Source organism: Meriones unguiculatus, chromosome 3 (assembly GCF_030254825.1).
Source record: "Meriones unguiculatus strain TT.TT164.6M chromosome 3, Bangor_MerUng_6.1, whole genome shotgun sequence".
NCBI classification, from domain to species: domain Eukaryota; kingdom Metazoa; phylum Chordata; class Mammalia; order Rodentia; family Muridae; genus Meriones; species Meriones unguiculatus.
The window spans coordinates 66437615-66460763 of NC_083351.1; the positions used below are offsets into that span (position 1 = coordinate 66437615).

A 23149-nucleotide genomic window follows, 5' to 3' on the forward strand; every position below is an offset into this window, starting at 1 on the left:
CCTTTTAAATTGAAGAGCTTCATTTTATCTTTCTGCAGTTGTTTGCATTAACAGGAAGCCATTGGTGCTGCATGTAGTCGGTTGTACACAGAAACATTGTGAAGGCTTGAACAACAGTTTCTTTCATGTGTTGACTTAGTCAGCTGCCTCTGATTATAGATAGCATGCATTAATTGAGTCTACAGACATGAAAATGCATTTCTGGCTCCCTGGAAACACAGTACTCTTTTCTGAAAAGGAATTGGAATAAATACTTGTATAGGATACCTTGTGGGCAAACTAGGATTCAAAAACAGGTTCATGACATTAAAACTATAAGAAAAAATGGAAAGTTGTATTTTATTAATTGTCATACTGTAGAAATGAAGATTGAGTAATGGTGGGATCTCAGTGACAGTGCTGCTTAGCTCCACTGCACACTCTGTTGTGACATAAAGATACACCCCACATCCCCCACCCCAGCACAGTCCCCCAGACTCCTGTGTAACATCACCAGCCCTAGTGTGTCATCTCCACCTGTGTCTCCACGGAAATGACTGTCATATCTGAGTTGGGAGCAGAACACAGAAGCAAAGTCTTTTTCTCCAGCAATGCTCAAGTTCGTTACGTTTTCAGTTTTGATGCGAGTCCAGAGAATTGTCCCTGTAGTTTCTGCCAGGCCCCTTTCACTTCCTTATTCCTGAGACTATAAATCATGGGGTTCAGCATGGGTGTCAAAATTGCATAAAACAGAGAAATCAATTTTTCCTGAAGGACAGAGGGGCTCGAGTGGGGCTGTATGTAAGTGAAAATAGCCATGCCATAACACAGGGCAACCACAGTGAGGTGAGAGGCACAGGTGTGGAAGGCCTTCCTTCTTCCCTCTTTGGACTGGATCTTTAGGATGGTGGAGATGATCTGGATGTAGGATAGGAGAACAAGGCAGAATGGGGTCATCAGAAGAATGATGCTTGATACCATGATAGCGACTTCATTGGTAGAGGTATCCACACAGGCCAGCCTGACCACAGCAAGGAGCTCACCGGATATATGATCGATGTACTTGTTCGTGCACATGGGCAGCTGGAAGGTGATGGCAGTCTGTATTACTGAATTGACAGAACCACTGACCCAAGATACAATAGCCATCCTACTGCACAGTCCTGCATGCATGATGGCAGAATATCTCAGTGGATTGCACACTGCCACATAGCGGTCATAGGCCATCATCGCTAGTAGAACAAATTCAATCCCTCCTAAGCCCAGAGAGAAAAATAACTGAGCTGCACAGCTCAGAAATGGGATTGCTTTATGCACTGCAAGAAAATGAGCCAGCAGCTGGGGCACTATGCTTGTGGCATAAGACACATCCACAAGGGACAGGTTGGTGAGAAAGAAATACATGGGAGTGTGGAGTCTGCTGTCCAGCCTGATGAGAAGAATTATGAGGAAGTTCCCCAGCACTGTCACCAGGTACATCAGCAAGAACAGGACAAAGAGGGAGACTTGAGTGTCCCAGTCACTGGACAGGCCCAGGAGGATGAATTCATGCACCCATGTCTGGTTGTCTGTTCCCATCGAAAAATGTCAGGCTGCACTGAAAGTGAAAAACGTTCATCAGGGAAAACAAAAAATAATTTTTATTTATCTGTGTAGCTGTCCCATCTGCCATCAGGAACTTTGAATCATGTTTGGCTAAGATGATGGACCTGATCCCAGTGTGTTTTCTGTTTACCGTGCCTGAGAAGGACAGACAGGGGTCATCGTGTGGGTATGATTTGGTATCAGGGATCAGCTAAAGCCTGAAGATTATGTACTACCATGCCACCTGCCCTATTACTTTATTAACTTATCTCGTGTTCTAGGATGAGCAGAGAATGGTGCATGACATTAGCCAATCAAATGATGAGTAAAGAGGAATGTTACTGGGCTTTCAGGGAGGAGCCTTAAGCACATCAACTATACTTGTCTCAGTGAAATGTGTTAGTCTATTACACAAGGAAAAGTTTGGAAGAATTAAGGCCTGTAGAAAGCATATGTTAACAGTTTTGTTGAACAGGAGTGTGACTTTGGTTTAATGATAAACACACACACACAAACTATTCAGTAACACAAACCTATACATAAACTCATGTGTGACTGACATGAGGAAGAAACTTTCCATCAGTTGTGGAACTGCCATAGTTACAAGGGTGTTAGTAGCAAAATGACCTCTATGTTGGGGGAGCAAATATATCATTTTCCATCACATGCTGTCCATGAATTCAGGCACAACTATCCCAGGAAGTAGACTTTAATAATTTGAGAGTTCACATTGGTTTGAACCTTAAGGACCTGGAAAAGCGCTGTGGACAGTGGTTTTATTTGGAAGCCTTGATCTCTTCAACCTTTAGTTAACTTGGGAAAAGGAATGCAATTTTTCTTTTCACCTCTTCAATTTGTTGTTCTTATGAATCTATCCTTTTTTTGTGCTCAAAAGATGAGTCACTATTTTTTGCTATTGTGGAGGATCCACGTTTGGTCTCCTGCACCTACATGGTAGTTCACAACTACCCATAATTCCTGATCCAGGGTATTCAGTGACTTCTGACATCTGCAGGCACCAGGCATGATAGTCTTGTGGTGCCCATACGTACATGTATGCAAAACATTCATACACATAAACTAACTAAACCTTTAAAAATATTAAAGGCTATATACTTTATATCTGCTTTTCATGAAAGCAAGAATGTAGATGCTTAGATGACCTAAATAAAAGAAAATGAATATATATGTGCCCAGTTTTCAATTATAAAGTATGAATTTTGGTGTTGGGGAGAGATTCCCATCTTAGCTGGGAAGAAGCCTTTTCTGTAACCTGCTATGTTAAAATATGAGTGTGGAGGAAAACCTAGTTACATTTTGCTTTTTTAAGTGACTCATTCTTGCTGCATGCCTGCCTATTTACTGACATTCAGTTTATCAGCACAGAGGTGAGAGAGGCTAAGGACAGGGAGAAGCTGGGCCAGAGGCAGATTCCTGAGCTGGGAGGGTGAAGTTGTCACTGTTTCAACTTTCCTACCAGACAATGGACAAAAAAGAGCAACTTGTTTCAGAAACCTCTGTACTGGACATGGTTTACACAACCATGTCTTTTTTCATTCCTTTCAAATGTCCTCCCAACCTGACCCCTCTTTCAACAACTCCTTCTTTGCTTCTCAGTCCTGTTCCTTCCCCCTGCACCTACCATATTGCTTTTCTAAGTCACAATCAGCCTGAGAAAGCACCTGACTGTGGTTTTTAAAATCACATTCCATTTGGAATTTAAATTCTAAAAATCTTGAAACAAAATGTGTTCATTAGAAACAAAATGTGTCAGCAGGAGAGTGATGATTATGCAGTCAATCGGAGTTGAAGGGGGGGGGCCTGTTTTTCTTAGAGTCATTTAGCACCACTCTGCCAGCAGCTGGGATTTCAAGATGAATACCACCTTCCCCATCACAAACGGCAGAACAAGTGGAAGCAAAGTCACAGAACCAGAATGCAACATTGACTCGTGATGGTGCCTGCTGTGCTAGCCTGCTGCCTGAAGGCCAGGCAAGCACTTAACTCATGTGCTCCCTTGTCCACCCCCAGCTCCAGCTGTGTCATTATTAATGAGTCTCATATCCCCTGTACCCTTGTAACTTCGTCTCTCAAAGACCAGTAGGAAGCTACATAGGCTCTTGGAGTGTATGCACATGTCCTCTGGGTGGCTGAACGGGTCATTGGTGAAATTAAGACTGGGAGATGAGCATGCATAGAGTTCCTGGACATGCATAAGCCAGTTATTAGTTATAATAACTCATCTTGATTTCCTGCTCTCTGCCTTCTTCAGGATCTTCTTTTCCTTTCTTTCTCTTTATCAGCCTCAGGTTTCATTGCTCTGCAGAAAGCACTATTTCCTTCACAATTCTCTCTCATTATACAAAGTACACATACACAAACCCATGTTTGGAAGAAGATGTTTATCACTTATGTATTCTAGATTTAGCTGCAACTCGTGACTGGCCTCCACTTTCCAGATTCACACCCCATTATTAGTCTTGTAAGCTGTGGAAAATTCTACTCATTAACTTATAAAAATTCTAAGCTTATAATAACCTGCAATCATCAAGTCTACAGACTCTTGTTCTATGTTTAGTCTTCCTCTATTCTTAAGCAAATCAGCTCTACCCAATGCTCCTCCTGTGTTCAGCTTCCATTCTAATTTTCCTCTCTATTTTGGAGTAATTTCTTTAAATTCTTCTGTAGGGTTGCAGTGAGTGTTTTCCAAGATTGTGTGTCAGGTGCTTCTCTCTTCAGTTATTTATTGGATGACGTGTTGGTTTTACTGTTTTTATGGTCTAGTCTGTGTAGCTCAAGTTCAATTAATTCAATTAACTCAACAATAATCTCCCAGATGTTTCCCTAAAGTATATCAAACAGCTAAACCTCTAAACCTCTCACCAATGACTGCATTCATTTCTCTACACACTAGATTTCTTCCCAACCTTTTTTATTTCTGACAATAATAGAAAAGAAATTCTCCTTTTTGCTACATATTATTCATCTCTTTTACTTCCCACATGTTACCATGACTATCTAACAAAGTACACCATTATTTGATCATCTTCCTCCTCTATCCAGTCAAAAATGACATGTCTTCTATTCCATCAATCATGTGTAAGACAGATTTACTGACATAGTTTTCATGTGCAGACTGATCTACAATGTTTAAGTATTTTGGGACTTACATTGGTCATTGACAGACTTCTACATTATTCATAATCTGTTCCTATACTGTTTGTTTTAATAATTTGATCATGCTGCACACTGTACATTAAGGAATTTTATTGAAATAAGTCTAGCACTTGGATACCTTCCTGACATTTTGGATGATTATGCTTAATATACCATAGTTGCAATTTGTTTCTAAGAGAATTTTACTGTGATTTAAAAATAATTAACATACAAATATTTTTTCCTCACTCATTTGTGTGTGTGTGTCTGTGTGTGTGTGTGTGTGTAAAATCTACATCTGAAAACACAAATGGAAGAAACACGTTGGCTAGATGTGTTACAGCACTACAGTTAATAGCATCTCCCCATTACTTTGTGCTTGTCTTCCATCAAAATACAGTTGAATTTCTTTCTTTATTTCACTATGCATAAATGGTGGTCTGACATTGATTTTATAACATATTGCTCCATTCAGGAAGCCAGAACTTGGTCTTTTCAGCTACAGACAATCCATTGGTTTTCTTGATTACCCTAAATTTGTGATTGTTTTTCACTGACATTTAAAAACAAAAAACAAAAAACAAAAAAAACAAAGTATACAATGGAAGAAATATTTGCTCTATTTACATGAACAAACAAGACAGAAAAAAATAAACAAAAACAAAGCCTGTGAGTCAAGTATAAGCCAATAGGTGACGTTAAGAACACACTGGTGTCAAATAGCTACCGAGCTCTCCCTCCTACACAACTCTACTCCATGTTCTCTGTTCAGTATTTGTTCAACTACAGGCATTTTACCTGTTTGCCAGGCATCCTCCATTCTCTGGTGATAACTAATAAAATCATATTTTGCACTATTGGAATTATAGATCCATATATTCATCACACCTCAAGTAACACCCCTTTAAATATTCTTTAAGATATATTGATGTGCTCAAAATTAAACAATGCAAGCTTATTAATCAGAATGACCTACACCTGTGGTTCATTACCTGAGACATGTGTATCATGAAGGAGGGACTTCCCCTTACTATGTCTTAGAAATTGTAGTAAGGCAGTACAGCTATTGTGGCTCTAATGAATACAACATAGTAAATAATACAGCAGAAAAGCTTTGCAACCAAGGCATAGCTTTAGGAGTGAAGCATTTACTTACCATATGTGAGGTCCTGGGTTTAATACCTGGCATGGAAAAGGAAAAGAAGTAAAGCAGAACAATGAGAAGAGGGGAGAAAAAGGACACTTGAAACATTCTATAAAAAAATTATCTTCTGACTTCCATATTACATCCCTATTTCCAAGGCTCAGGAAACATGGGGAAGAGAAATTGCAAGAGCCAGAAGTTGGGAAAACTGGGAGAAAATACTGTCTTCTGGAGATGACAAGACTACTGAACTTATAAATTTACAGTAGCCAGGGTTCTAGAAGTCCTGCATGAAATCCTGCCAATCAGCATTCCAACACGGCAGGCATCGGTCAGCGGCAGTCATTAGGAGAGGGAAAGTCAGTTTTCTCTACGGATGTGGCCCCTGCTAGGTGGACCCTGCTCCAGTGGGTGGCCCCACAACCATGATTCTATGGACAGCACAGATTTTATTTGTCGATAAATGACTGAAAAATAATTACCTTTGTTTGGCCCTAGTGAAAATTAACTTCATGTGCCTTTGAGAATTATCTAAATTGCTGCTCACTGCAGCAATTTGTCAAGAATTAAATGCATGTTCTGTTACAAAGAAATAAAGGCCAAGAACAAAAATGTACAAAAATCCTTTAAATAAACTTTTTGTGGCATAATACCTATAATTTTAAAAATTAACCATTAGTCAAAAAAACAAAACCAAAAAAATCAAGCATTAGTCAATAAATATTTTTCAATGAAATGAATCTATTTACTGATTATATAAAAACTCTCATATTTTTCTGATATTTTCATCTAGTTCCGAAATATAACATCACATATGGTCCTTTCATTAATTCAATCTTACATGTTCACTCACCATTTTATAGGGTTTCTTCTTCTTCTTCTTCTTCTTCTTCTTCTTCTTCTTCTTCTTCTTCTTCTTCTTCTTCTTCTGCTTCTTCTTCTTCTTCTTCTTCTTCTTCTTCTGCTTCTTCTTCTTCTTCTTCTCATTCCATTTTCTTCCCTTCTAAAACTTTTTTAGTTAGACATATCTGTGATCTGAAAAAAGAATGAAAAGTAAGGAATTCTTTGCCACAGTCGTGTAAATTGTTATTAAAAAACATATTGGTGTTTATATAAATGGTGTAGGTGAAGTTTCACTTTAGATTCCCCTGCCTCTCTTGTTCTGGATTTGTCTTTTAACATTTAATCTCTAAGCCACATAACTTAATGCAATAGCCTCATATCTCTACATCCTCTACATCAAGAACCCTTTTAGAGTAACATGACTCCTATGTAATCAAGATTTGAAGTCTAATTAAACATATTTGTAATGCTAAAGATGGTACTTTGGTTATATTACTATTAATATTTGGTGTTTTGAAGTCATGAATTCAGGCATCGCTTAGTCTGTTGAAATTTGTTTAAATATCAGCAGCTTATCATCCAGAGACTACTATGACATCCAGCTCCCTGTATCTTTTCAGAAGTCCTGGGAGGAAAAAAGTCCACTTCCAATCAAGAATAGAATTTCTAGCTGGGTGCAGTGGTGCTCACCTGTAATTCCAGCACTCAGGGAGCCTGAGGCAGGCAATCTCTGTGAGTTTGAGGCCAGTCTGATCTACAAAGCAAGTCCATGACAACCAAGGCTACACAGAGAAACCCTGTCTCAAAAATCATATATATAAGTATATATACATATATGAACATATATGTATATGTGTGTATATATACATCTATATTTACATATACATATATGTATACATATATACATGTATGTATGTATGTGTGCGTGTATATGGAGAATATATGTATATATTTGTGTATATATATGTATATATTAGGAGATACTATGGAGAGAGACAGAGACAAAGACAGATACAGAGAGAAAGAGAGATACAGAGAATTTCTGAAATAAGCTCTACAACATCTTTTACCTAGTACACCCTTCCTTATATCTGGATTCCAGTATAAATGGTACATTAAAGGGAATGTGACCCTCAGATAATCAGGTCAGAGACGAGAGCCCTGACCCATAGACACAACACCAACAACCTTTCCTCAACTGGTGCCACACAGTCAACACATGTGGGTCTGAAAAGGACTTCTGATGCTTCTGTTCATAGGGCTTTCTAAACACGTTTTAATGCCGTTGGCTATTCCTTGATGCCAACGCTCCACAACACTCAGTCTACCTTTGCAAAGACAGAAGTACCCGAGGCTTGGCACTTTGTTATCACTTCAGTTCATGATTGTCAGTATCATATTTTATTAACCAAAGCAATGATTGCATTGTGAATTGAATTTCTACCTTCCACTGTTGCCTAGATGCTTCCATACTTATGTACTAACTCACCTCTCCTCCTCCCTCTCCCCTGACCCCCACACATACTGAGAAATATTCATTTAGAAAACATAGTAGCTATTTACAGTATTAAAGGATTTCCCAGTGTCCCATCCATCCTAAACTTAGAAAACTAATTCTTTTCATTATGTCTCCTCAAGTAAATAGTAAGGGATCATTGAACACCTTGCATCATTCTTAAAACTCCAAACTCGGCAGTACAACTTAAAGTCGGGAATAGTGAGAGCTCCAGAAGAAAGTTTTACTCTGAAAGATTGTTTCAGCTATCTTAAGTTCTCTTGTTTTTCCATGTGAAGCTGAGAAATGTCCTTTCAAGGTCTTTGAAGAATTGTGTTGGATTTCTTTTACTTTTTTTTCCTTTTTTAAAAATTCTTTATTAATTACACTTTATTCACTTTGTATCCCCTCTGTGGTTCCCTTCCTCCTCCTGTCCCAACCCCCCTCCTCCCCCCTCTGCACTCATGCCCCCCCCCACCAAATCCACTGATAGGGGAGATCTTCTTTTCCTTCCTTCTGATACTAGTCAATTAGGTCTCATCAGGAGTGGCTGCATTGTCTTCTTCTGTGGCCTGGTAATGCTGCTCCCCCCCCCCCCCAGGTGGAGGTAATTAAAGAGCAGGCCAATCAGTTCATGTCAGAGACAGTCCCTGTTCCTATTACAATGGAACCCACTTGAATGCTGAACTGTCATGGGCTATATCTGTGCAGGGGTCTTAGGTTAGCTCCATGGATAGTCCTTGGTTGGAGTATCAGTCTCAGGAAAGACCCCTGTGCTCAGACCCCTTGGCTCTGTTGCTCTCCCTGTGGAGTTCCTGTCCTCTCCAGATCTTACTATTTCCTACTTGTTTCCTAAGATTCCCTGCACTCTGCCCAAAGGTTGCCCAGAAGTCTCAGCATCTGCATTGATAGTCTGCAGTGCAGACCCTTTCAGAGGTCCTCTGTTGCAGGCTCCTGACTTGTTCCCTCTTTTCTCCTTCTTCTGATGTCCATCCTCTTTGCCTTTCTGGATAGGAATTGAGCATTTTAGCAAGAGTCCTCCCTCTTGATTAGTTTCCTTAGGTGTACAGATTTTAGTAAGGTTATCACTTATTATATGTCTATAGAAGTGACTATATACTGTGTGCATCTTTCTGCTTCTGGGATAGCTCACTCAGGTTGATATTTTCCAGATCCTACCATTTACCTGCAAATTTCATGATTTCCTTGTTTTTCACTGCTGAGTAATATTCCATTGTGTAGATATGCCACAATTTGTGCATCCATTGCTTCACTGAGGGGCATCTGGGCTGTTTCCAGCTTCTGGCTATTACAAATAAGGCTGCTACAAACATGGTTGAGCAAATATCCTTATTGTGTACTTGAGCCTCTTTTGGATATATGCTTAGGTGTGGAATAGCTGGATCTTGAGAAAGCGCTTATTCCTAGTTGTCTGAGAAAGGGCCAGATTGCTTTCCAGAGTGGTTGTACAACTTTACATTCCCACCAGCAGTGGAGGAGGGTTTCCCTTTCTCCACAACCTCTCCAGCATGTGTTGTCTCTTGAGTTTTTTATCTTAACCATTCTGATGGGTGTAAGGTGAAATCTTAGGGTCATTTTGATTTGCATTTCCCTGATGGCTAATGAGGTTGAGCTTTTCTTTAAGTGTTTCTCTGCCATTCAATATCCCTCTATTGAGAATTCTCTGTTTAGTTCTGTACTCCATTTTTTAATTGGATTACTTGATTTTTTGCTGTTTAACTTCTTTAGCTCTTTATATATACTGTATATTAGTCCTTTGTCAGATATAGGGTTGGTGAAGATCCTTTCCCAATCTGTAGGCTGTAGTTTTGTTCTGATGACAGTGTCCTTTGCTTTACAGAAGCTTTTCAGTTTCATGATCTCCCATTTATTGATTGTTGATCTTAGAGCCTATGCTGTTAGCATTCTGATGGGGATAGCACTGAATCTATAGATTGCTTTTGCTAGCAAGGATACACTTACTATGTTCATCTTACTGATCTGTGATCTATGGGGATCTTTTTATCTTCTGATATCTTCTTAAATTTCTTTCTTCAAAGACTTGAAGTTTTTATCATACAAGGTTTTCACTTACTTGGTTACAGTTACCTCAAGATATGGTATACTATTTTAGGCCATTGTAAAGGATGTTGTTTCCCTGACCTTTTTTTCCCTTGAATCTGTCATTTGTATATAGAAGGACTACTGATTTTTCTTTTGTTTTGTTTTTGAGATAATCTTGTATCTAGCTACTTTGCTCAAAGTGTTTATCATGTGTAGGAGTTTCCTGGTGGAAATTTTAAGATCACTCATGTTCCAATTTGTATCCCCTTCATCCCATTTGTTAGCATATTTCTCGAGCTAAAATTTCAGGTATTATATCGAATGGATATGGAGAGAGCAGAAAACCTGTTTCTGATTTTAGTGAAATTGCTTTGAGTTTCTCTTCATTTAATTTGGTATTGGTTGCAAGCTTGGTATAAATTGCCCTTATTATATTGAGGTATCATGTCTCTTTCTTATGTTCCTTGTATACTTCATTATCTTTGGGACTTTTGTCATAAAGAGGCATTGGATTTTTTTTTTTACATCTAATAAGATGATCATGTAGATTTTTTTCGGTGTACAAATATAGTGGATTATATTTTCTGATTTTTCATATGATGAACCATTCCTGCATCTCTGGGACGAAGCCTACTTAATCATGGTGAATGATCTTATTGGCGTTTTCTTGGATTCTATTTGCATGTGTTTTATTGAGTATTTTTGCATCTGCGTTCATGATAGAAAGTGATCTGTAATTCTCTTAGTTTGTTGAGTTATTGTGTGGTTTGGTAGTAAACCTAACTGTGGCCTCACAGAAGAATTGAGAATGTTCCTTCTGTTTCTGTTTTGTGGAATAATTTCAGGAGTATTAGTGTTAACTCTTCTTTGAATGTCTAGTAGATTTTTATACTAAAGCTGAGAGGCCCTGAGCTTATTTGGGTTGGGAGATTTTTGTGGTTACTTCTGTTTCCTTAGGAGTTATGGGTCTATTTGAATCATTTGTCTGATCTTGATTTAATTTTGGTAAATGGTACCTATTGAGAAAATTATCCATTTCTTTTAGATTTTCCATATTGGTAGAGCACAGGGTTTTAAAGTATGTCCTTATGATTCTTGAGCCTTCCTCTGTGTCTCTTGACCCGTCCCTTGACTGTAGTTTCTGATTTAATTAATTTGGATATTCTCTTTTTGTCTTTTAGTTTAGATAAATCCACAGAAAATCTTGTGGATTTTCTGAGAGAATTGACTCTTTGTTTCATTGATCCTTTGTAATGTTCTCTTTATTTCTATTTTGTTGATTTTAGCCTTAATTTTTATTATTTCTTCATTTTGATATTTGATTATCTACTCCTCTTAGGTGTGCTCACTTTTTTGTTTTAGAGCTTTCATGAGTATGAGATTTCTCCATTTTTTTTTTAATGTAGGTAGTTAGTGCTATGAATGTAGGTAGTTAGTGCTATGAAATTTTCTCTTACCACTGCTTTCACGTCTCATAAATTTGGGTATGTTGTGTATTCGTTTCATTGTATAATAAAGTCTTTAATTTCTTTCTTTACTTCTGTTTTGACCCATTTTTCATTGAGTAGAGTGTTATTCAGTATCCATGAGTTTCTAAGCTTTCTGTTGTTTCTGATGTCCAGCTTTAATTTATGGTAGTCTGATAGAATGCAGGGTATTATTTCAATTTTCTTGTATCTATCAAGAATTACTTTGTATAGAGTATGTGGTCAATTTTGGAAAAATCTCTATGGGGTGTTGAGAAGTTATATTCTAAATGCCTCTTAGGTTCAGTTGGCTTTATAACATCAGTTAGCTCCAGCACTTCTCTGCTTAGGTCTTGTCTGTACAACATGTTTATAGGTGAGACTGGGATATTGAATGTTCCAACATCTGTGTGTGAAAATCAATGTGTAACTTAAGCTGTGGTAGTGCTTTTGTTTGTTTGTTTTACAAAGGTGGGAGCCCTGTGTTAGGGGAATAGATGTAAAGAATTGAAATGTCATCTTGGTGGATTTTTCTTTGGTGGGTATGTAGTACTCTTTCCTGTTTCCTTTTATTTATTTTAATTTGAGGTCTATATTTTTTAAAATATTAATGGCTACACTAGCTTCTTTCTTACTTCCATTTTCTTGAAATATGTTTTTCCAATGTTTTGCTCTGAGTTAATGTCTATCCTTGATGTTGAAGTATGGTTTTTGTATGCCTCAGAAGGATGGGTCCTGTTTTGTTTTGTTTTGTTTTGTTTTTCTATTCTGTTAGTCTCTGTCTTGAAGTCATTAATATTGAGAGATATCAATGATCAATGGTTGTTAATTCTTGTCATTTTGTTATTGATGTTGTTGGTGGTGGAAGAGGTGGCAGAGTGTTTTTCCCTTCTTTTGTTTTTGCTGGTGTAAGATTATTTAGTATCTGTGTTCTCACATGTGTATTTCACCTCCCTAATTTGTATTTTTCCTTCTAGCCCCTTCTGTACAGCTGGATGTATAGATAGGTATTGTATAAAATTGACTTTATTATGAAATATCTTATTTTCTCCATTTATGGTGATTAAAAGTTTTGCTCATTATAGTAATTTGGGACAGCATCTGTGGTCTTTTAGAGTCGACACATCTGTCCAGGCCCGAAGTCAGATTTACTCTTATAGGTGTGCATTTATTTGCTTCTTGGTTTTTCTTTCTTGCAACTTTTAATATTCTTTTTTTGTTCTGTATCATCACTGTTTCGATTATTATGTACCAAGGGAACTTTCTTCTGTGGTTCACTCTATTTGGTGTTCAAATCTACTGGGAAAGCTTAAAGTCCCATACAAATTCAGATTAAATGAATTTATTCTTACTGCAGCAGAAGGATGGCAACCTTTGGGCCAAACAGCATGCCATGCCAAAGAGGACTAAAGAAAATGTTTCTAAAGGTTGACATCATAGGTGTACATTATAATTATCTATGGAATTCCTAGCTAGGGATGAAAATTGCTCCCCTCAGATGTTACTCTTCCCTGTGCTAAAGACCACTTCCTTCCAGTCACTCAGTGGTAAGCGAGTTTACAAAGGCAGAAAGCAGGAACACCATTAACTTATTCTTATCTTACTTGCAGGCCACTGGGCTCCAACAGGCATTCCAGGACAAAGGTCAATGACCTTACAGGATGCCTGGTACCACATTCAGTTTCTTTAGCTGTCACAGGAGAATTATGTGTAAATTATTACACAGGTCTGAGGACTCTGGGTTAAGTATCACTAACTGACTGGGATTAAACAGCCAGTAACATAGCCATCAGGTTAACGCTGGATGTCAAATCCCCAGTTTCTGCTTCCTCTCTAATATTTTAGGGTGTGTGTTGCCTGTTTTAGTTGCCTACTCAGCTGGTGTGTTCACGGAGAATGCTTACTGGTGTTGGACTTGGGTGACGGGGAGGTTGGGGAAAGGTGGTCTGTTACAGTCCTAGAGGTGACCTTGAGGATTGGGTCTGGAGGAACAGACAGAGTGAAGACCTGCAGGCAGACTACCTGGTCACCTAGCAGGCAATGTGCTGTGGTTGAGCAAGAGGTGTCAGCCAGACTTGGGAGACGTGACACGGTGAACATGAGGGGAGGAGAGGACAGGGGAATATGGCCTGTGGCGTCCGTAGGAGACATAGATGTGGTAGAATAGGCTGCTGGTGGTGTTCTGTTGCAGGGCTAGGGGTGACCCTGAAGATCGAGTTTGGGGAAAAAAAGAGAGAAGAGAATGTCTATGGGCATCCTACCTGGCATTCACTATTACTCATCTTTAAAAAAAAAATGGCATCATGAAACTTGCAGACAAATGGATGGAACTAGAAAAGATCATCCTGAGTGAGGTAACTCAAACCCAGACAGATAAATATGTTTTGTATTCACTTACATGCGGCTATTAGCAATTATATAAATGATAACCAACCTAAAGTCTATAGACCCAGAGAGTTTAGGTATAGAGGAAGGGCCTGAAGCCACATGGATTTCCTTGGAAGGGGAAACTAGAATGGATTTTATGAGTGGACTGGGGAGCAATTAGGGATGGGAACAAAGGGATCAGGTGGGGACAGGAAGGAAAATGGGGTTGGGGTTGAAGGAGGAAATGCAGACTGAGAGACCCCTTGAATTGAGGGGCATTTCAGGGATGGTATAGAAACAGTGAAAAGCTTTATAATGAGCTGTCCTAATTATGAGTGAGACACAGTCCCATCTGGCCAGCTCTTGTCACCAAACAAGACTTCCAATACCAGGACAGGTTTGTATTCAATTGAGTTGTTGGCTAAAGGGATCCCATGAAAATACTCCCAACAACCCAGGCTGTTGTCAGGAAAATGGGTTGCTCTTGGCAAACTGACAGCAAAGCCCTATTGCTGAGGACAACACCCAAACAACTCATTGACTCCATGGATTCTTTACCCCTATGTTCTACTCTCTTTAATGTGGGAAGGTACATTGTATGCTACCAAGAGACACTTAAACCAACCCAGCTACAAAATCTTTGAATTACAATCTGTCCTGCTTGTAAAATACACTAGAGTAATGGTGAAAGAGAAATAGTGAGAGTAGCCAATCAATGTCTAATTCAGATTAGACATTAAAGGCCACTCAACAAGTGAAACCCATACCCACCCCTGCTTGCTGACCAAAAACCAGAGACTACACAGCAAAAAGACCTAGGGTAAAACCAAACAATATTGGTCAAAAAGTACCAATGAAATGACTCCTAATAATATTCTGCTATATTCATAGATAGGTGCCTTACTCAGTCATTATAAGAGAAGCTTCCTCCTTAACAGATGGGAACAGATACAGAGACCCACAGCCAGATATTACACACACACACACACACACACACACACACACACACACACAATGAAAAGAAAGAAAAGGAAAAAAAGAAACTTAATCCTTTTGTGCAATAAAGTCTTATATGATAGAATTTAAAGAGCCCTAGACTCTTTGAGCTCCAGAGCTCTGAAATTACCTGAGACATGTCTAGATTTAGAGGAATCCTTTGGAGAGAAAGTTCATAAGTGTCTTCCAGTTGGCTCAAGTACAGATCTCAAGGAGTGCAATAATGGCTGCGTTACTGATGTGGGATTGCCAGAGTCCCCTCAGGAACCCCCTTAGTGTTAATTGCTGTCTCCACTCCTAACCCTCAAGAGGAAGACTTCCATGTTCCCTTGTCCCTGTGGAAAGCTATTCTCTTCAATCCCTTATCTCCTATCCCTCTCTGTTGCTAAATGCCACTGAAGAAAGGTTTGTTGTTGTTTTTTTTTTTCCTATGAAGTCACAGAAGCCAGATTCATGGGGTTTTAGAGTGTTCTCTGATAATCCAAGCTTGAATTTTAGTCCTTCTGTGATAGTCTGTGAGAAGTCATCCTGCACACGTGCTTGGTGAGCCAAGCCAATTCTCATCTTTGAATACAGGATGGCTTTATTTATTCTCTATATACCAGAGAGTTGTTCTTTAAACTCTAATGGTGTATGCAAGAAAGAGAGAGAGAACTGTGTCAATAAACATCTAAGTGCATTTTCGTAATACTGTTTACATTCCAAATTCAGGAGTCAGTACTCATCAAGTTTTATCCCCTGGCCATGCTATTGACTGTCTATTAGCTCAATACTCACATATTCATTTTCTCCCTTGCTCATGCACTCATTGCTAAATGCCATCATCTACATGCCACAGACTGTATACTCACTCTTAAATTATTGTACCAGTGGTGAGACCAGCCTCTAGGAACCAAGGAGTAAACAAAGAGTCTCCAGATATAATCTAGCAATGAAGTTCCTTGGTTTTTAAACCCTGTGTCCACAGCTAGTTCCCCTCCTTCTATCTCTTGCTCCCTCCCCACCTATATCTATATATTTTTTATGGGTTGATCTATTTTTTATTTTTTATTTAACTATTTTTATTAATTACAGCTTTTTCACATTGTATCCCCCTGTACCTCCCACCCTCCTCCCCTCCTAATCCCATCCCCGCTCTTCCCCACCTGTGTTCCTTTCCCAGTCCACTGATCAGGGAGGTCCTCCTCCCCTTCCCTCTGATCTTAGTCTATCAGGTCTCAACAGGAGTGGCTGAATTGTCTACTTCTGTGTCCTGGTAAGGATGGTCCCCCCTCAGGGAGAGGTGATCAAAGAGCAGGCCAATCAGTTCCTGTCAGAGACATTCCCTGTCCCCATTACTATGAAGCCCACTTGGATACTGAACTGCATAGGCTACTATAGGGGTTCCAGGCCATCTCCATGAGTGGCCCTTGGCTGGAGTATCAGTTTCAGAAAACACCCCTGTGCCAAGACTTTTTGGATCTGTTGCTGTACTTGTGGAGTGCCTGTCCTCTCCAGGTCTTACTCTCTCCCACTTCTTTCATAAGATTCCCTGCACTCTGCAAAAAGTTTGGCTATGAGTCTCAGCATCTGCCTCAATACCATGCAGGGTAGAGCCTTTCAGAGGCCCTCAATGGTAGGCTCCTATCCTGTTCCCTGTTTTCTGCATCCTCCAATGTCCATCCTTTTTGCCTTTCTGAATGGAGATTGAGTGTCTTACCCAGAGACCTCCTTCCTGATTAGCTTCCTTAAGTGTACAGATTTTAATATGTTTATCCTGTATTATATTTCTAATATCCACTTATAAGGTAACAAATAACCTCACTAGAGCAAAACTAAAAGTAGCCAAGCAACACAAACACACTACCACAGCCAACATCAATATCAAAAGATCTAACAGCCACTGGTCTCTAACTCCAGTGGACTCATTTCTCCAATAAAAAGACACAGACTAAAAGAACGTATGTGTAAACAAGACACGACAATCTGTTGCATACAAGAAACACACCTAAGTCACAAAGATAGACATTACCTAAGAGTAAAGGGCTGGAAGACAGTTTTCCAAGCAAATGGACCCAAGAAGCAAGCAGGAGTAGCCATTCTAATATCTAATAAAATAGACTTTCAACGACAACTAATCAAAAAAGATGAGGAAGGACACTTCATACTCATCAAAGGAAAATTCCACCAGGACGACATCACAATCCTGAACATCTATGCCCCAAATAAAAGAGCACCCACATTTGTAAAATTAACATTAATAAAACTTAAACTACATATAGATCCGCACACATTAATAGTGGGAGACTTCAACAGCCCACTCTCAACAAAGGACAGGACAACAAAACAGAAATTAAACAAAGAAACAATGTCTCTAACAGAGGTCATGAATCAAATGGACCTAACAGACATCTACAGAACCTTTCACCAAAACACAAAAGAATTTATCTTCTTCTCAACACCTCATGAAACCTTCTCCAAAATAGACCATATAGTTGGTCAGAAAGGAAGACTCAACAGATACAAGAAGATTGAAATAATCCCTTGTATCCTATCTGACGACCATGGACAAAAGCTGGACTTCAACAACAACAGAAATAGTAAAAAGCTTACACACATATGGAAACTGAACAACTCACTACTCAATGACAGCTGGGTCGGGAAGGAAATAAAGGGAAAAATTAAAGTCTTCCTAGAATTCAGTGAAAATGAAGACACAACATACCCAAATTTATGGGACACAGAAAGCAGTGCTAAGAGGAAAGTTCATAGCAATAAGTGCCTTCAAGAAGAAATTCAAAACATCTCATTCAAGCAACTTAGTGGCTCACCTAAAAGCCTTATGGGAAAAGAAAGAGGACATTGTTTTTTTGATTAATTTCTGTTTTGTTGTCCTGTCCTTTGTTGAGAGTGGGGTGTTGAAGTCTCCCACTATTAGTGTGTGGGGATCTATGTGTGGTTTAAGTTTTATCAATGTTTCTTTCACAAATGTGGGTGCCCTTGTATTTGGGGCATAGATGTTCAGGACTGTGATGCCTTCTTGTTGGAATTTTTCCTTGATGAGTATGAAGTGTCCTTTCCCATCTATTTTTATTAATTTTGGTTGAAAACCTATTTTATTAGATATTAGAATGGCTACTCCTGCTTGCTTCTTGGGTCCATTTGCTTGGAAAGCTGTCTTCCAACCCTTTACCCTCAGGTAATGTCTATCTTTGTGACTTAGATGTGTTTCTTGTATGCAACAGATTTCTGGGTCTTGTTTATGCATCCATTCTGTTAGTCTGTGTCTTTTTATTGGAGAATTGAGTCCATTGATGTTGAGAGAGATTAAGGACCAGTGGCTGTTAGCTTCTTTGATTTTGATGTGGTCATAAGGTTGTGTGCTTGGTTGCTTTTTGTTTTACTGTAGTGAAGTTCATTATTTCCTGTGTTTTCTTGAAAGTAGCTAGTATTCTCGGGTTGTATTTTTCCTTCTAGTGTCTTCTGTAATGCTGGATTTGTGTGTAGGTATTCTTGAAATTTGTTTTTGTCATTGAATATCTTGTTTTCTCCATCTATGAGGGACTGAGAGTTCTGCTGGATATAGTAGCCTGGGCTGACATCTGTGTTCTCTTAGAGCCTGCATGATATCTGTACAGGAAACAACTTCCTGAACAGAACACCAACAGCACAGGCTCTAAGAGCAACAATCAATAAATGGAACCTCATGAAACTGAAAAGCTTCTGTAAAGAAAAGAACACTGTCGTCAGAACAAAACAACTGCCTACAGATTGAGAAAGGATCTTCACCAACCCTATATCTGACAGAGGACTCATATCCAGTATATATAAAGAACTAAAGAAATTGAAAAGTAACAAATCAAGTAATCCAATTAAAAAATGGAGTACAGAGCTAAACAGAGAATTCTCAAATGAGGAATATCGAATGGCAGAGAAACACTTAAAGAAATGCTCAACCTCATTAGCCATCAGGGAAATGCAAAAGAAAACGACCCTGAGATTTCACCTTACACCCATCAGAATGTCTAAGATCAAAAACTCAAGAGACAACACATGCTGGAGAGGTTGTGGAGAAAGGGAAACCCTCCTCCACTGCTGGTGGGAATGTAAAGTTGTACAACCACTCTGGAAAGCAATCTGGCCCTTTCTCAGACAACTAGGAATAGCGCTTCCTCAAGATCCAGCTATTCCACACCTAAGCATATATCCAAAAGAGGCTCAAGTACACAATAAGGAGATTTTTTCAACCATGTTTGTAGCAGCCTTATTTGTAATAGCCAGAAGCTGGAAACAGCCCAGATGCCCCTCAGTGGAGGAATGGATGCAGAAATTGTGGTACATCTACACAATGGAGTATTACTCTGCAATGAAAAATAAGGAAATCATGAAATTTGCAGGTAAATGGTGGGATCTGGAAAATATCAACCTGAGTGAGCTATCCCAGAAGCAGAAAGATGCACAGGTTATATACTCACTCATAAGTGGATATTAGACATATAATATAGGATAAACATACTGAAATTTGCACACCTACAGAAACTAATCAAGAAGGAGGACTCTAGGTAAGATGCTCAATATTCATTCAGAAAGGCAAAGAGGATGGACAGCAGAAGAGGAAGAAAACAAGGAACAGGACAGGAGCCTACTACAGAAGGCCTCTGAAAGTCTCTACACTGCAGGGTATCTAAGCAGATGCTGAGACTCATAGCCAAACTTTGGGCAGAGTGCAGGGAATCTTATAAAAGAAGTAGGAAATAGTAAGACCTGGAAAGGCCAGGAGTTCCACAAGGAGAGCAACGGAACCAAAACATCTGGGCACAAGGGTCTTTTCTGAGACTGATATTCCATCCAAGGACCATTCATGGTGATAACCTAGAACCCCTGCACAGATGTAGCCCATGGCAGTTCAGTGTCCAAGTGGGTTCCTTAGTAATGGGAACAAGGGCTGTCTCTGACATGAACTGATTGGCCTGCTCTTCAATCACCTCCCCCTCAGAGAGTTGCAGTCTTACCAAGCCACAGAGGAAGACAATGCAGCCACTCCTAATGAGACTTGATAGACTGGGATCAGAAGGAAGGGGAGGAAGACCTCCCCTATCAGTAGACTGGTTTAGGGGGGTATGCATGAGGCAGAGAGAGGGACAGGGGCTTGGGAGGGGAGTAGTGAGTGAGGTACAAGTGGGATACAAAGTGAATAAACTAATTAGTAAAAAAAAATTCAAATTTAAAAAAAGAAAAGAAAATACTAGGACCAAAATCCACCACAGAAGAAAGACTGTGTTTTGGCTTAGATTTCCAGAAGGGAAACCCATAATGATGAGGAAGGCAAGACCACAGGCTGCTGGAACAGGAAGCTGGCTGATCACATCCCAGCTGCATCCAGAAAGCAGAGAAAGAAAACTGGAAGTAAAGTGAAGCTACAAATTGTCAAAGCCCACTCTGAGTAACATACTTCCTCTGGCAAGGCTGTCCCTCCTAAAGGTTCCATAACCTCCCCAAATAGCACCACCAACATGGGACAAAGTGTTAAAACACATGATTGTATGGTGAACACTACTCACAACTACCTCAGGTCTTGTACTCACAGCTTTTCTGCCTCAGCCTCTCAAATTTTGGGACTACATGTCATCAAAACTGGTTCTTGGGGTCTTTTAAACAGGAAGATCCGTGCACTGTGAGTATAGTCTGTAACACTTGAAACATCACTAAATCACTTCATTGTCCATCATCCCTGCCCTGGAACCACACCCATAGTTTTCAGGAATTGCTAACTATTGAGTCTCCTAGACCATGTAGTGTGAGCAACATGCAGTACAGTCTACTGGCATTGCTTGAAGTCCAGACAACCAAAACTTAGTCTGCTGGCATTGACATCTTTTGAGATGCCCACATTTCTTGCAAAACTTAGAATAGAAGTACAGTTAGAGAAAATTCAAGTGTCAAATGGTCTTGGGATTACATGAACTTTAAATTTTGTACCTTGAAATTCTTATCAAGACACTTACCATGACCATCTAATTATTAGATTAATAATATTTCTGATATTCAATAATTACTTAGTGTCTAACATGACAATATTGTTTCTGAAGTTTCAGAGAAAGGTTGTGAACATTTTAGTCATCAGAAATGTTTGCTTTTGTTTCTTTTCTGTTGATAAATAGTAATCATAGATATTAGGGAGTACAATGTGCCATTTTAATGAATGTATGTGACAACTATTATGTATTCAGTAAAATTCCTCTCAAACTGAATACTGAGTGATATTATCTAAAACACAGTCTCCCCTTAGATGATAATAGCCCCGTATGCAAACACCTTTTCATTTTATCCATATCAGAATGAAGTAAGACTCCTCTTGAACCTTCTCCATTTATTCTTTCTTGTTCTCAATCAGATATTATGTACATAAGTACTGGAAACCACACAAAAACAATTTAATCATCCTTGAAAAAAATATTCTCTCCATCATAGTGACTCATGCAATTATTACATGTGAATTTGCATTTTCTTAAAGTCTTCAAAAGTAAAAGTGCATTTTGTTCTTCATTGAGACACCAAGATTGTTTTCCATAATTGGGTAAAAAAAAAGAAAAAAGGAGGCCTCATCCTACATAACACTAACCAGGCCCATGATTACAGACAATAGGATGAATCAATTTCTATCAGCCATAAAGTGCAGATGAAGCACAGGAAGTCCTTTCAGAGCCATGATTAGCTCCACATACACTCTTCTGTGACATAAAAGTACACCCACACCCTACACCCCAGCACAGTCACCCAGCCTCCTGCACAATATCACCAGTCATCAGAATGTATCAGCTCCACTTCTCTCTCCATTGCAATGACTGTCACATCTGACTTGGGTGCAGTACACAGAAGCAAAGCCCTTTTCTCCAGTGATGCTCAAGATTCCTTGGGTTTTTAGGATTTGTTTGTTTGTTTGTTTGTTTGTTTGTTTGAGACAGGGTTTCTCTGTGTATCCCTGGCTGCTCTGGAACTCACACTGTAGACCAGGCTGGGCCTCAAACTCAAAGAAGTCCACCTGCCTTTGCCTCCCAAGTGCTGGAATTAACGGTATATGCCACCACTGCCAAGCCTAGGTTTTCAGTTTTGATGTGAACCCAGAGAATTGTCCCACTAGCTTCGCCAAACCCCCTTCACTTCCTTATTCCTTAGACTATATATCACGGGGTTCATCCTGGGTGTCAAAATCGTATAGAACAGAGAAATCAACTTCTGAAGGACAGAGGGGCAGGAGGGGGACAGTAACATAAGTGAAGATGGCCATGCCATAGCACAGGGCAACCACAGTGAAGTGGGAGACACAGGTGTGGAAGGCCTTCCTTCTTTTCTCTTTTAATCATCCTTGATAAAAATATTCTCTCCATAATATTGACCTAAGTTCATACTGGATTTTAAGTATGATGGAGATGGTCTGACTGTAGAACAAGTGAGCCAGCCAGAATTATGACAGAATATGTGTCATCTCAGAGAGACTGAATAACAACCTAGATAATGCAAGACAACTTTTGGAAGTTCTATGTCTTCACTGCCCTACCTTGTGCCTGGGTATGTCAGAGAAACAGTGAACAAGAACTTGAGGTCAATTCCTCCTGTATTTTGTCCCTGAACAACCCCCCTAAAGATATGCACAGTAAAGGCTTGCTCCGTAAGGCAGTTTGGTGACAATTATTGAACATTTAGTGGCTTAGGAATAATAGAAGATTCCTAGATCACTGAGGTGAGGTATGATTCTAGAAGAAATGTGGGAATTGCTCTCCAGCTCATAATGAGTTGCTCCATTCAAAATTCAATGGTACAAGTTAAACAAAGCCAAATTCAGAACAGTCTAGTGTTAAAATATAGAATTTGGGACAATTTTGTTCCTAGTGCTTGGTGTGAAAATTAAGACACAAAGCAATAAAAGCTACAATAATTTATCAAGAAGTATGTAAATTGTAATCTCAGAAAGTACATATGAAGGCACAAAAGTGTAGAGATTTTTATGCAATAAGAACTAAGCTGTAAGCTTGACGTAGACTGTTGTGAAGTATAGTGTTATAAAGTGTTGTATGC

General features: G+C 39.2%; 1 protein-coding gene across 1 annotated transcript; it reads right to left on the reverse strand.

Annotated features, from left to right (window-relative positions):
- Positions 1-603: 603 nt before the first annotated feature.
- LOC110558422 (olfactory receptor-like protein OLF3) lies at positions 604-1557 on the reverse strand. Its single transcript, XM_021653307.1, has one exon. The coding sequence runs from the start codon at positions 1555-1557 to the stop codon at positions 604-606; it is 954 nt and encodes a 317-aa protein (XP_021508982.1).
- Positions 1558-23149: the final 21592 nt, after the last annotated feature.

What these genes read in the sequence shown, in the direction of transcription:
- LOC110558422 (XM_021653307.1), bottom strand. Translation starts at nt 1,557, where the DNA reads ATGGGAACAGACAACCAGACATGGGTGCATGAATTCATCCTCCTGGGC.